The sequence below is a fragment of the Quercus suber genome, unplaced genomic scaffold, assembly GCF_002906115.3.
Source record: "Quercus suber isolate HL8 unplaced genomic scaffold, Cork oak 2.0 scaffold_350, whole genome shotgun sequence".
NCBI lineage: Eukaryota > Viridiplantae > Streptophyta > Magnoliopsida > Fagales > Fagaceae > Quercus > Quercus suber.
The window spans coordinates 105,949-118,526 of NW_027069802.1; the positions used below are offsets into that span (position 1 = coordinate 105,949).

Here is a 12,578-nt window from a genome sequence, read left to right on the forward strand (position 1 = left end):
GTTTGTTAGGTAACATGAACTGAGCAGAACGACATTCAATGGGTAACTCTAGAAGCCTGACCCAAACCACAAAAGAAGAAAATGAGGCAAATGATGCCCTACAGTTAGGCTCTGAATGTCTCAAAGGTGAGAAAATGGTTGCCAATGAAACAAGGTTCGTCTCTAAGGAGTTGTTGAAAATCCTCAAAATACTCAAATTTAACCTTGAAGAAATTTAAGTCTTAAGTAAATTCAAGTCAAGTGTTAGTAGGACACCAAATATATAGTAAGAAACTGAGAATGAAAAAAAAAAAAAAAAAAAAAAAAAATTAAAGAGGAAATTAAAAGAGAGAACTCCTTCCTCACTGTCACGATCATGATCTGAAACATCATCCTCTGCCAACATAACATCAGATAAAAAAAAAGCCTGTTCGAAAGTACTAGGAATACTATCAAAAGTTTCTCTTTATATTATAGCTATTGGGAACTCTAAGAAATGGTTCTACGCAGTCCACAATGGGGACAAGAATATAGCTTTGGCCTTTATGCATTTGGTACTTCTCTGCAGCTTGGTTGTTCCTCACCAGAAAACGTAGCTATTTCAATGAGTTCCATTTTTTAAGTGGTGGTAAAATCTGCTAATTAAGGTCATTAGTTACTTATTAAGTTGTTGAGTTCACTCACTTCCTTCAATTTTTTTGATTCTAAAAATTAGCAAACATATTGGAATTCAGTTGGAGATGATAAATGTTTAGAACCATGCAAATAAATGTTGGACAATAATACTTTTTTTTCGTAGCTCTTGAAAATCTTATAATTTTTTTAGATTTTCTTTTGATGGTAATAGATTGTTTGAAGGAGGTTTCAAGTATTGAATTATTCCTATAGAACAATTATTTATATTAATTTATTATTGAATATCTTTTGCAAAATAGTCTTTTTTTTTTAATTTTTTTTTTGGTGAAAGGGAAGTCTAAAGTCTTACACGTTTATAAAATGAAATTTTATAGGTGTGCAGTCGTTGTCATGTGTCTCAATCGTAGACCTAGGTCGGAAAGGTGGCAATACTTTTTTCATTCTCTGTACCTTTCTCTCTGCTCCATTCTCAAGGCTTCCCAACATATTGTTCATGAACATGTTGCTCAAGCTTTTTCTGTATTGAATAAAAAGGGGTTAAGAGGGAAACCAGTCATGGCAAACCTACGTGAACATGACTATATAATATAATCTGTATCCATTGAACAACTAATGCTTAAAAGACTTCAATAGAGTCATAAGAAGGAGATTTAAGTGGGTGATGGCTGATGTGGTGCCCTTTTTGGTGGATTGAGTCACTAACCTTCACCCCAATTATGAGTAACAAGAATCTTGAAAGATATCAAGTTATCAACGTACGTCATGTAAATAACAGATTGCACATACTTTCTATTTACTTATTTATTCTTTTTAATTAAAATTTTTATATGAAATCAAATATATAAAGTAAAGAAATTGTTACATGAAATCTGCACTAAAAGTAACTAACACGTCCGCTTAATAAGATACCCTTTTCACACCTAATATATAATTATGCATTTGGACCGTACATTTCCAGCGTGCAATCCAGTGTTTGCGTTTTTAACTGGGTCCTATGGTACTGTTCACGACACAGTCAAAAATGTAAAAACGCACATACCAATGCATTTTTGGGTCCTACAACACTATTCATATTTTTAAAAATTATTTTGCTATAGTATTTTTTGCAAATAAGCGGTATCCAAACACAACCTAAATCCACATTGTGCTAATTTGTCAACTTGTGATTAGATTTTGGTATTTTCATATGAGTTCATCATTGGTACTTGAATAAATTGTTTCAACTTATACACTAATCGCGAGTTGATACATAAGTTAGGTATAAAATTAGGTATGAGAGAGAAATATATGTCCTTAACATTAAGTTACTTTGTAACCGATTGACTGCCTATTACTTTCACTTTTAAATAAACCCATAATTTTATTTTTTTAACCTTAGGATGTGGTTATTGAAATTGACTATTTGTAAAGACGGCCACCACCATCATCAACGGTAAAACAAAAGTAAATTAACCAAGGTTAAGACCTTAACCCTTCATGTTTATCAAGGTCATTTACTGTTCAAGAACAGTAAATGCATAGTAAATAAAAGGGCAGAATTGTCATTTGGTTCTCCCTATATAGTCCCAGCGTTCCCAAACAAAACTCACCTCTTTATAGGCTCTTTCAAAGCATTTGCACTATCACTCACTCTTTTCTCTTCACTTCTCTCTCTCCTATTCTGATTGAAAATTTTGATACTTTTTCCATTTCAGATCAGATTCCAAAACAAGATCTTTCAGAGTTTTCTCTAATTCCACTGTAAGTTATTGAATTTATTTTTTTTTCCTTTTTAAAATTTGTGAATTTTTATTTTTTATTTATTTATTTTTTAATTTTAGTTTGGTAGGGTATGTATTCCCTGTTTGGCTTCTGAGAAAAAAAAGAAAAAGAAAGATTAATAATTTGAATCTCGAAAATCTGATCTATTTGATTGTGCCTGATTCAGCTGCAAGGATTTTTCATTTTTTCTTTTACTGTTTTTTAATCAATAATTGAACTTGATATTGAAGAGCTTGGGACAGTTTTCTTACAAGCTCTGAGTTTTTGTTGTGAATAGTAAGATTTTCTTACAAGTTATGAGATTTTTCAATATTTTTTTCTTTATCTGGTTGTAAAAAAATTGAGTTAGTGTTGAATTTCTTAGCAGTTAAATTTCTAACTTTCATACTTAACTTCAATCATTAGGATTTCATATGATCATTTTCAATCTGATATATGCATATGTGTGTTGTGTGTGGGGTTTTAGTTTTGGTTTTTTTGCTTGAAAAATGATAATTCAACTAAGCTGAGTTAAATTCAAGTCATAGTTGAGTGGAGGTCCAGGATTTCTTGGTAATCTAATTATGATAATTATGTTAGTTTATTAATATCCACACCCATTTCATAATTGGATCCAATTAGGTGAAGATTGCAACCTGAAAATGAAAATTCTCTGAAATTTGTTTATTTCTGTGCCGAAAATTTATTCTTTTGAACTGGATTACCAAATACTTTCTGCGCTGAAAGCTTGTAAAAATTGTTTCCAGATCTTGTCCTTGAAAAATGTTTATGGGATCAGTGTTAAAAGAACTACCCTTACGTTTTTTTGTTCTTAGTTTTTTCAATTATGGAAGTACTCTGGTCCGGAGAGACAAGATGTGTTTGTATGGCTTTGTTTAAAGTTATTTTTTCTAAATCTCCTAACATTATCGTAGCAACTAGATGAGGCATTTGTTTTGTGTTGAGATTCTTCATATATAACTTTGGTAATGCTTTCTCTTTATAATTTTGATATTTTACGCATCCTTTGATCTTATAGATATATTCTTTTGCTACATATATATGTTTTTTTCCAGGAATATCAGTTTCAAAACATAGCACCAGATTTAGCAATCGTGGATAATTCGGTATTTCAAGGAGGAGAACAGTATGCCTTGGTTGAGTTTATCGGTTGATGTGTTCCGCAAAGTCGTGCGCCTAAACTTATATTGCAGGGTTATTCTGTAAATTATTACTTAAGCGATTCCTAATTTTTCTTTCTCTTGGCCTATTATTCTTAACTCAAATTTCCATGGGATCCAATCGATTTTTCATCGTTTCTTGTGACATGCATAGGATCAGTTGAAAAGATAGAAACAAAACCTAGCTAGAACCCAAAGCTCTTCTTATTGTTCTCTCGTCTTGTTTTTTTGTGACAAGCTCTTCTTAGAACTCAAGTACTCAAACAGAACCCCGTTCGTGTTTAATCTCATTTTGTTTGTCAATCTAGTCTGCTTTTTTGCTTAATATCTACCTTTGCCCAGTTCTTGCTCTCTGTTCTTCAGTATTTGTTTCGTGTCTCTATAGTCGCCAGATAAATCAAGTTTTTTAGTCAAGGGTTGAAAGAAGTTATGGTGTGCCAAGCAGCGAGCCAAACTAGATTTCGGGCATTAAAACATGAGAGTGGAATTGCAGGAAAACCTACAATTATAGTGAGAGTGATTGCATGCTTTCAACCATTACAGGATTGCCAGGTGAGTACAATAAACCTTTACATATTTGCTCTCATTCCATTCTTCTTCTCCTGGATAACTGTTTCCATGATCAATTAATTAGCTTTTCATATCAAGAAGTTATTAATAATCGTGTGTTCTTATTGCTCTTTTCCAGGCTGAGTATTTCCGTCATTTGCTTAAACCTGTAACGTAGATTGATTCTGAATTTTCGTTATCAAATTCGGCTGGAATTCGTAGATTTTCTTTTTCTATTCTGTGTTCCTAAAAGAAGCAGCAAGCGTTTTAATATTCCAGATTAAAGCACCAATCCTTCTCCTGGTAGGTTTCAACTGTCTAGCTGATATTGCAACTATAATGATCTTGTTTCATTTTTGAATGACTTATCTTTTTTCCTGCTCATTTTTAGGTGATTATTTACCTGGATGGTTAAGGCCAGTGAGCCTCGGCTTTATCCACAGCATCTTGCTTGGCAAGCATCTGAACTGAATTTCATGAGCACGACGCTACAGCCAAGGCAACAGGAAAGTTTGCAAGCATGTATAAATCCTGGCATTTGTGTGTCCTCTGCCCGTGTGGCATTGCCTGGGGTTGTGGTTCCTGGTATACCAGACTTGAAGACAGGACAAACAAATGAAGCTCATGGATTGCTTCAAAGTTTGCCACTTCACTTGCAGAGCTTGCTTCCTACTCCTAACCCATATCATAAAGAAAAACAAGCTGTTTTATGTTATGGGCTTGATGGGAAGGCTGTGCCAAATGCAAACTCTGGGTCTTCTCCAACGAGATTCCTTATTTTTGATCAGTCTGGAAATCAAACAAGACTAATTTATAATTCTGGTTTTCCCCCTGTTCAGAATCCAACTACTGCCACCACACCAATTTGTTGTTATAATGTGGATGAGAAAGAGCAAGTGGATGGAAGGGGTCGAATTGATCCAAGCAAGTACTTTTTGCATGAAGAGTCTGGTGAGAATAAGATAACTCGTGATGAAAGTGAGTTCCATGAGGATACAGAAGAAATTAATGCCTTGCTTTATTCTGATGACAATTATGATGACGAGGATGATAGTGAAGATGATGAAGTAGCAAGTACAGGCCATTCTCCGAGTTATGAGAAACATGAATATGATGAATTCATAACAGAGGAAGATGCTGGCTTGGAAGGCCCAAACAAAAGGCAGAAATTGCTCAATGGTGGATACAAACAGTCATCGCCTGTTGACACTGCTAGCTCAGTAAATCTGGACAGATCTCTCGAGTATGATAGTGATGCGGAATCAGGCTATGCCATTGGCCAGAACCAAGGTGAGGAAGCAGGATCTATTTTGGGTAAAATGTGTTTTAAAAGGGATAGGGTCCGTCAGACATTGAGAATTCTTGAGAGCATAATTCCTGGTGCAGAGGGAAAGGACCCATTGCTGGTTATTGATGAAGCTATAGATTACCTGAAGATTTTGAAGCACAAAGCCAAATCTCTAGGGGTGAGTCATCAATAGGTTGCACCATCTTGTAACATGTTCGATAAAGAGTTGAAAGAAGGGTGAAAAAGGTGGTTACCTTAGGTTTCTTGGCTTGAATAATTGATGAGTTTGAAATAAGTATAGTGGGCTTTGGTATTGTGGGGTCCTTTTTCATCTTTTCCAGAATAGCTGTTGTATATAATGGGCCAATAAAGGAAACTTGTAATGGTATGGGAATGCACTTTGGTTTGCTGGGGATGAAGAAAAATGAGGCTTTTCTTTGGTTGACCAGAAATAATTATCTTTTAGCTTTTGGGGCATTAAAGATTAAAGAAAGTCACAAAGATTTGAACGCATGGGGGATGTTGTAGTGGGCTGTGCTGTAAATGAGGACCCTTTTTTCCTAATTGTTGAGAACCTCCCATGGATTAAGAGCATGCGCGTTTGGTAATTAAAGGGTCCCACTTTGAATCCATCTTTTCTTCTTGATTTTATGCTTTTGTCCTCTCCCTTTACCTCTCACGCATGATGTTGGTATAAAAATTCCAAAAGCATGAAGAAAGTTGCTGTGTGTGGATAAGTGCTTGGAGAGTGTTCCATCATGAATATTTGGGGCCCTTCCTCAATCAAATCATGTACTAAAAGGTTACCTTGTTTTACATGAGGGGAGGTGAAAGTCATTGTGGTGTATATCAAGGTTGTAGCTTGAGTCCATTACACGAGTTTTGTCTTTATGAGGACTTCCTTGAGTGGATTTGGATTGTTTTCTGTAGATGCTATTATGGGTTTGTCAGTTGTGTGTTTTTGAGTGTGAAAATAATTGGAGTGTGAATGTTGCAGTGATGGTGGTGGGAAATGGGGATGGAGTTATCTCGGTATGGATGGGAAGCACGGACTTTATTTATTTTGTTACGTATGTAACTTCTGTAAACTTCAAAAAAACTTATGGTGTAATGTTTATGTACATCTTGAATGGAAGGTTCACTTGGGTCTTTTGAAATTAGAGAAAATTTAGGGCCCACAACTCTTCTACAGGTAATGGAGAAAAAATAGTAAATCTATGTAAAAGAAAAACAATAAAAATAATCAGTCACAATTTCTTATATAAGATAGTTGTAAGAAAAAGTGTGGTAAAGGTTGTGGTTTTGGAATAATTATGAAATTATTTGAGTTCTTATAGGACAAGACACTTGGGCACACACTTTGTCACAATTAGCTGGTGTGCAATATTTAGGCATAGGTGGACCACTTAAAGCACTCTAATCACTAATTGACACCTAATAAAATTGTTTAAGTGTGGTCCCTAAAATTCTAAAATTTTTGATTATGCACGGAACATTGCGGTGTGACTATGTCATCTCGTTACATTGCTCATAGATGCAATTGCAACCTCGTTACATTGCTGCTCATAGAGGCAACTGCAACGATCTCTTGGGGCACATGATGCAAGCAAAGCTCCTTGTTGCTAGAGACTTCTGTTTTCTCTTGGCAATGGCAATTTTAAGAATTTTTAGGATAGTCATTAAGAAACTTAATTAAGAAACTTAAATTATAGAGATCGTAAGAAAATTTCATAAATGAATTAGAAAATAAAATGTTGGTATGGACCTATTTAGAAAAAGAAAGAAGAAATGTTAGTATGAAGGCTAGACATGCATTTTAAAAAGGTAAAAGAAAAGTGAAAGAATGGTAAATAAATCTAATCAAGAAAGCACAAATTATTTTGTTTACTTCTACATGCTTGCTTCTCTTGTTCTTTCATTGTTTCACTTTCTTTTGTGGTGGAGAAGGTTTTTCCTTTTTGATACAATAGCATAAGAATTCTATGTGTAGTAAAAGTTATAGATAAACTTTACATGAACTTTGTTTTAGTAAAATTGAAATTGGCACTGACTCGGAAGTTTCCCTAGATGTGTTTTAAAGCTAAAATTGGATTCTTCTTGTTGTAAGTATTGATAGTTGCTTTTGCAAATTTGTTTTTTCCCGTGTGATATTTTTTTTTTTTTTTTTTGGGTTAAAAGGATAAAGCACATGCATTAGATAATAGAGTTAACCTGAACTCCGTGAGTGGTAGTCCAAGCAAGAGAATTGTCAAAGCTTAAGATAGTAGATACATTATTAGGAGGAGAAACATAAGACAAAGGAGGTGGATTAATGGCAGCCAACTTTAGCAAGATGGACCGCAGCCTTACTTGCCTCCCTATAGCAGTGCTAGATCTTGACTTCATGGAAAGTTTGAAGTGAAGTCCTGCATTCATTCAGAATAGAATTAAAGAGCATTTCTTCTAAGGCATCACACTCAATAATAAGATTTGTAATTCCTGCAGCTTTAGCCAAATCCAAGAGAGCCCAGTGATTTTCTATTACTTTCATAAATAAAGGGTTGATTTGGACATGCTTAGGAAAATACTGAAAATGAAAAAAGAAAAGAAAAGAAAGGAAAGATGAAATGTTAGTATGAAGCCTGGATAACAAAAATAAAGAAAAAGAGAAAAAAAAAGGTATATAAATCTAAGCAAGCAAGCAAGCATAAATGCCTTGGCTAATTTCTTGCTTTTAATGTTCTTTCTTTTGTTTCACTTTCAATTGTGTCGGAGAATGTTTTTCTTTTGTGGCACAATTATATAATAATTCTATATATAGTAGAAGTCATAGATAAACTCTATATAAACTTTGCTTTATCAATATTAAAATTGAACTTGGAAGCTTTCCTAGGTGTGTTTTGAAGCCAAAATTGGATTCTTCTTGTTGTAAGTATTAATGGTTGCTTTTGCAAATTTGTTTTTGCCAGTTTTATTTTTATTTTTATTATTATTATTTTTTTTTTTTTGGGTTTAAAGGATAAAGCACATGCATTAGATAATAGAGTTAACCTAAACTCTGTGGGTGGTAGTACAAGCAAGAGAATTGTCAAGCTTAAGATAGTAGATACATTATTAGGAGGAGAAACATAAGACAAAGGAGGTGGATTAATGGCAGCCTTAGCAAGATGGTCCGCAGCTTTATTTGCCTCCCTATAGCAGTGCTGGATCTTGACTTCGTGGAAAGTTTGAAGTGAATTCCTGCGTTCATTCAGAATAGAATTAAAGAGCATGTTAGAAACTGAGTTGTTTGATAGAAGCTTGACAGCTTCTAAGGCATCACACTCAATAATAAGATTTGTAATTCCTGCAGCTTTTGCCAAATCCAAGAGAGCCCAGTGATTTTCTATTACTTTCATAAATAAAGGGTTGATTTGGACATGTTTAGAAAATAATGAAAAAGAAAAAGAAAGGAAAGATGAAAGGTTAGTACGAAGCCTAGACATGGATAACAAAAATAAAGAAAAAGAGAACAAATATATATATATATATATATATAAATCTAAGCAAGCAAGTATAAATGCATTATCTAATTTCTTGCTTCTAATGTTCTTTTTTTGTTTCACTTTCAATTGTGTTGGTAAGGGTCGTCAATGGGCTGGGTCAGGCTGGCCCGGCCCATTTTTACTTGGCCCAAGGGCACAATGGGCTGGGCATAATGGGCTATTAACTAGTTAACGGGCCGGGTCGGGCTGGGCCGAAAGAGAAAACCTCAGCCCACGACCCTGCCTATGGGCAATGCCCATTTTGTCTTTAACAGGCGAGGCTACTAGGTTGGGCCTAATGGGCTACCCATGAGATTGTGTCAGCATATTATTTTTAGAAATAAATAATCAATTTTTAATAAGAAAATAATCAATCTAGTTTTTTTTAAAGGAAAGAATCAAAGAATTTAATACTTAATTACAATTTTTTTATAGTTAAATCTATTTAATTTTTTGTTTTGTTGATGGAAACTTATTTAATTTTTTTAAAATAAGGCTTCAAATAGTTTTTTATTTTTATCTTGAATAAAAAAAAAAATCAAATGGTTAATTCAAATTTGCTAGACTACTAGAAAAATATATATTTAGTAAACTAAGTTTAGCACAATTACTTTAAGTATCTTAGTGGTTGAGAGAGTTTTCTTAAGAAATTCTATTACAATATCTCAAGATCAATCTTTCATACACTTCCTATATATTTTTGTTATAAATTCTAAGTTATTGGACTGGGCAACGGGTTGGGCCAACAGGCTGGGCTACTGGGCTAGCCTATCGGGTGCCCATGGGTATAAAAACTAGCCTACGGCCTAACCCACTGGGCTAGTGGGCTACCCATAGGCCTCAATAACAACGGGCTGGGCCGCCCATTAGCCCGATGGGCTGCCGGGTTTTTGAGTCAGGCCATGGGCCATGGGCTATTTGATGACCCTTATGTGTTGGAGAATGTTTTTCTTTTTTGGCACAATTGCATAATAATTCTATATATAGTAGAAGTTATAGATAAGCTTCATATAAACTTTGCTTTATCAATATTGAAATTGAACCTGGAAGCTTCTCGTAGGTGTGTTTTGAAGCAAAAATTAGATTCTTCTTGTTGTAAGTGTTGATGATTGCTTTAGCAAATCTGTTTACATGTATGTTTTTTATTTTATATATATATATATATATTTTTTTTTTTTTTTTTGGCTTTTCATATACAATGGGTTGTTCTGTTTACATGTATGTTTTTTATTTTATATATATATATATATATATATATTTTTTTTTTTGGCTTTTCATATACAATGGGTTGGCTTGGACATGTTTAGGGAAAGGAGGGGAAAATTTTGGATTAAAAAAAGAGAGCAAAGATGATGTTGCAATGTTACCAATCCAACGATTGGTACCGCCTCCTTTTTTTCAGTGGAAACAATGAAAAGTGGCCTGGTTTGGGTGTTTAGGTTTGATCATTCTCCATATCTTTATGCTCTTCTTGTGTTCTCCATATTGTTTATTTATTTTATCTTCCATGTGTAACATCTATTTTACTAAGCTAATTTTGTTGGTCCGTAATATGTATTGGGTAATGAAGTTGGACTTGTTTAGTTTCATCGTACTTATATGTGAAATACTCTTTTTATACATGCTTACATAGTTACATACTTATACAATAGGTCCTTGTTTTATAGCTGTTTGATGAAAGTACCATATCAATGATTCAATTGCCGTAATGTTGATCTCAAAACTAGCATGCCCCATTTTTCATTCACCACAGTAAAGACTTCTAGGTCCGGGACTCAGCATCTAGAAAAAAAAGGATAAGACTACCAATTACCTTTTTTAAACTTATAAAAAAGTGAGAGTTTTATACACTGTCAAAACCTTATATAGTAAAGCCTTCGTGGGATTCATTTTTAAAACCTACAGTGCACTTTCAACTGATTGTTAATGTTTGGGATTCCAAACAGTCAAATTGGGCTGCTAAATGACACATGAGGTGCTAACGCTTGAAACAAAATTTTCAAACAAAATATGGGCACAAAAGTGAAGTTTTAGTAGTTTTATGCAAAGCAAATTGATAAGTTGGATGAATTATGGGTTTGACAATTGCAATAATGGGAAGGGTATATTGGGCCACTGCCAAGTGGAGAGTGTTGTGTAGCCTTATAGAAGCATAGCCAATATCTTATTATAGGAAGGCCTAGAATTCTTTATGGGCTAGTGTCTATCGAAGTTTAGGCCCGATATATGTTAAACAATTCATTTTTAATTTTTAAACAACATTACATATATTTATACACTTTTTTACTTATATATATTTAAAAAATTACAAACAATATTCCTCAAATGCTTTAAACCACGAGATGCTGTAATACCTTTAGATCGCATTGCCTCTCTTCTTCTTCTCTGTCTCACTCGCTCTTTCTCTCTCATTTTTCTGCGTTTTTTGCCTCTTGCCGTTTCAGTTTTTGTGTCTAGACTGAGTTGCTTTGCAGATGATGGAGAAGGCGAAGTAATGCTTGGCTGTCATCTACTCACTGACCAACCACTTTCTTGTGCTTTGTTTTGTATTTAAGCTATTATTTAATGAGTAGACTTCTAGCTTCTTCTTTTTAAGTTTTTTACCTTTTTGTTTTCCACTTAAATTTCATGGAAAGTTGACCGTTCTCCATTCAAATGGGCTTGAGCATCAAGGCATGGGCTTAGTTTAATTTGTGCCTAAGGCAAGGGCTTAATTTAAACGTAGGCTTCATAATATATATATATATATATAATTTATTTTTATAAAATTACGTTTTTGGTACCTAAATATTTTCTTATTTTAGTCAAATTTTCTATTATTTCTAATTTAATATATATATTTATTTATTAAATAATTATTAAATTTATTATGACATCACCTCGGTTCGACTATAAAAACCTTGAACTTCTTCCTTTTTCGGTTTATTGAACAGTCCGAATCTGAAAACCATGCTTACCATTGCATCATTACATGTAATTCTTTAAAACTACACCTCAAAAGTGCCTGCAGTAACTGGTCACCTTGAAATTTAGCTATCATCAACTCTCAAGCTCCAATAAATTCCAAATTAGAAAGGAGAGAGGTAAATGAATAACTATAATCGCACATTGGAAAACAAAGAGATAAAGAAATAGCTATTATTGCATAGTGAAAAGTTATGAATAATGAATTGTATCTGAAGCCTTATATCAGGCATTAGTGTTAGGGATGTGAAGGCTTTAATCCAGGTGAGGGATTTGGCCTAAAGTGGTCATTACATGAGTAGTTTGGTGAATTTTGGGATTGAAAGATGACTTTGAGGCTAAATTATGAGTAATAAAGAAAAAATTGTGGGTTCATGTAAAAGAAAAAAACAATCAATTGTAGTGAAAAAAAGTGTGGTAAAGGTTGTGGTCCTGAAATAACTGTGAGATTATTTTGAGTTCTTCTAGGACAGGACACTTGGGCACACACTTTATCACAATTTTCTTGGGTGTCATCATTTACACATGAATTTATCACTTAAAACACTCTAATCACTAATTGACACCTAAAAAAGTTTTCTAAGGTTGGGTCCCTAGACTTTTTTATTATATAGTACACTTGCTATATTATATATTCCTCTTACATATTAGGAGGGTTCTATACTTTTGTTAGTGATGACTATATATGAGATTCATATTTATGTGATAGGAACGTATATTGATGTGATAGGAATGTAT

The 12,578-nt window shown here is 33.8% G+C and overlaps 1 protein-coding gene across 1 annotated transcript; it reads left to right on the forward strand.

Annotated features, from left to right (window-relative positions):
- Positions 1-2,189: 2,189 nt before the first annotated feature.
- LOC111991839 (transcription factor bHLH143) lies at positions 2,190-6,540 on the forward strand. Its single transcript, XM_024023648.2, has 4 exons — positions 2,190-2,355; positions 3,432-4,088; positions 4,225-4,388; positions 4,477-6,540. Exon 4 carries the CDS (start codon positions 4,493-4,495, stop codon positions 5,564-5,566), a length of 1,074 nt encoding a protein of 357 aa, XP_023879416.1. The 5' UTR covers positions 2,190-2,355; positions 3,432-4,088; positions 4,225-4,388; positions 4,477-4,492; the 3' UTR covers positions 5,567-6,540.
- The last annotated feature ends 6,038 nt before the right edge of the window (positions 6,541-12,578 follow it).

Excerpts from the sequence above, each read along its gene's own strand:
- LOC111991839 (XM_024023648.2), top strand. The coding sequence starts at position 4,493 with ATGGTTAAGGCCAGTGAGCCTCGGCTTTATCCACAGCATCTTGCTTGG.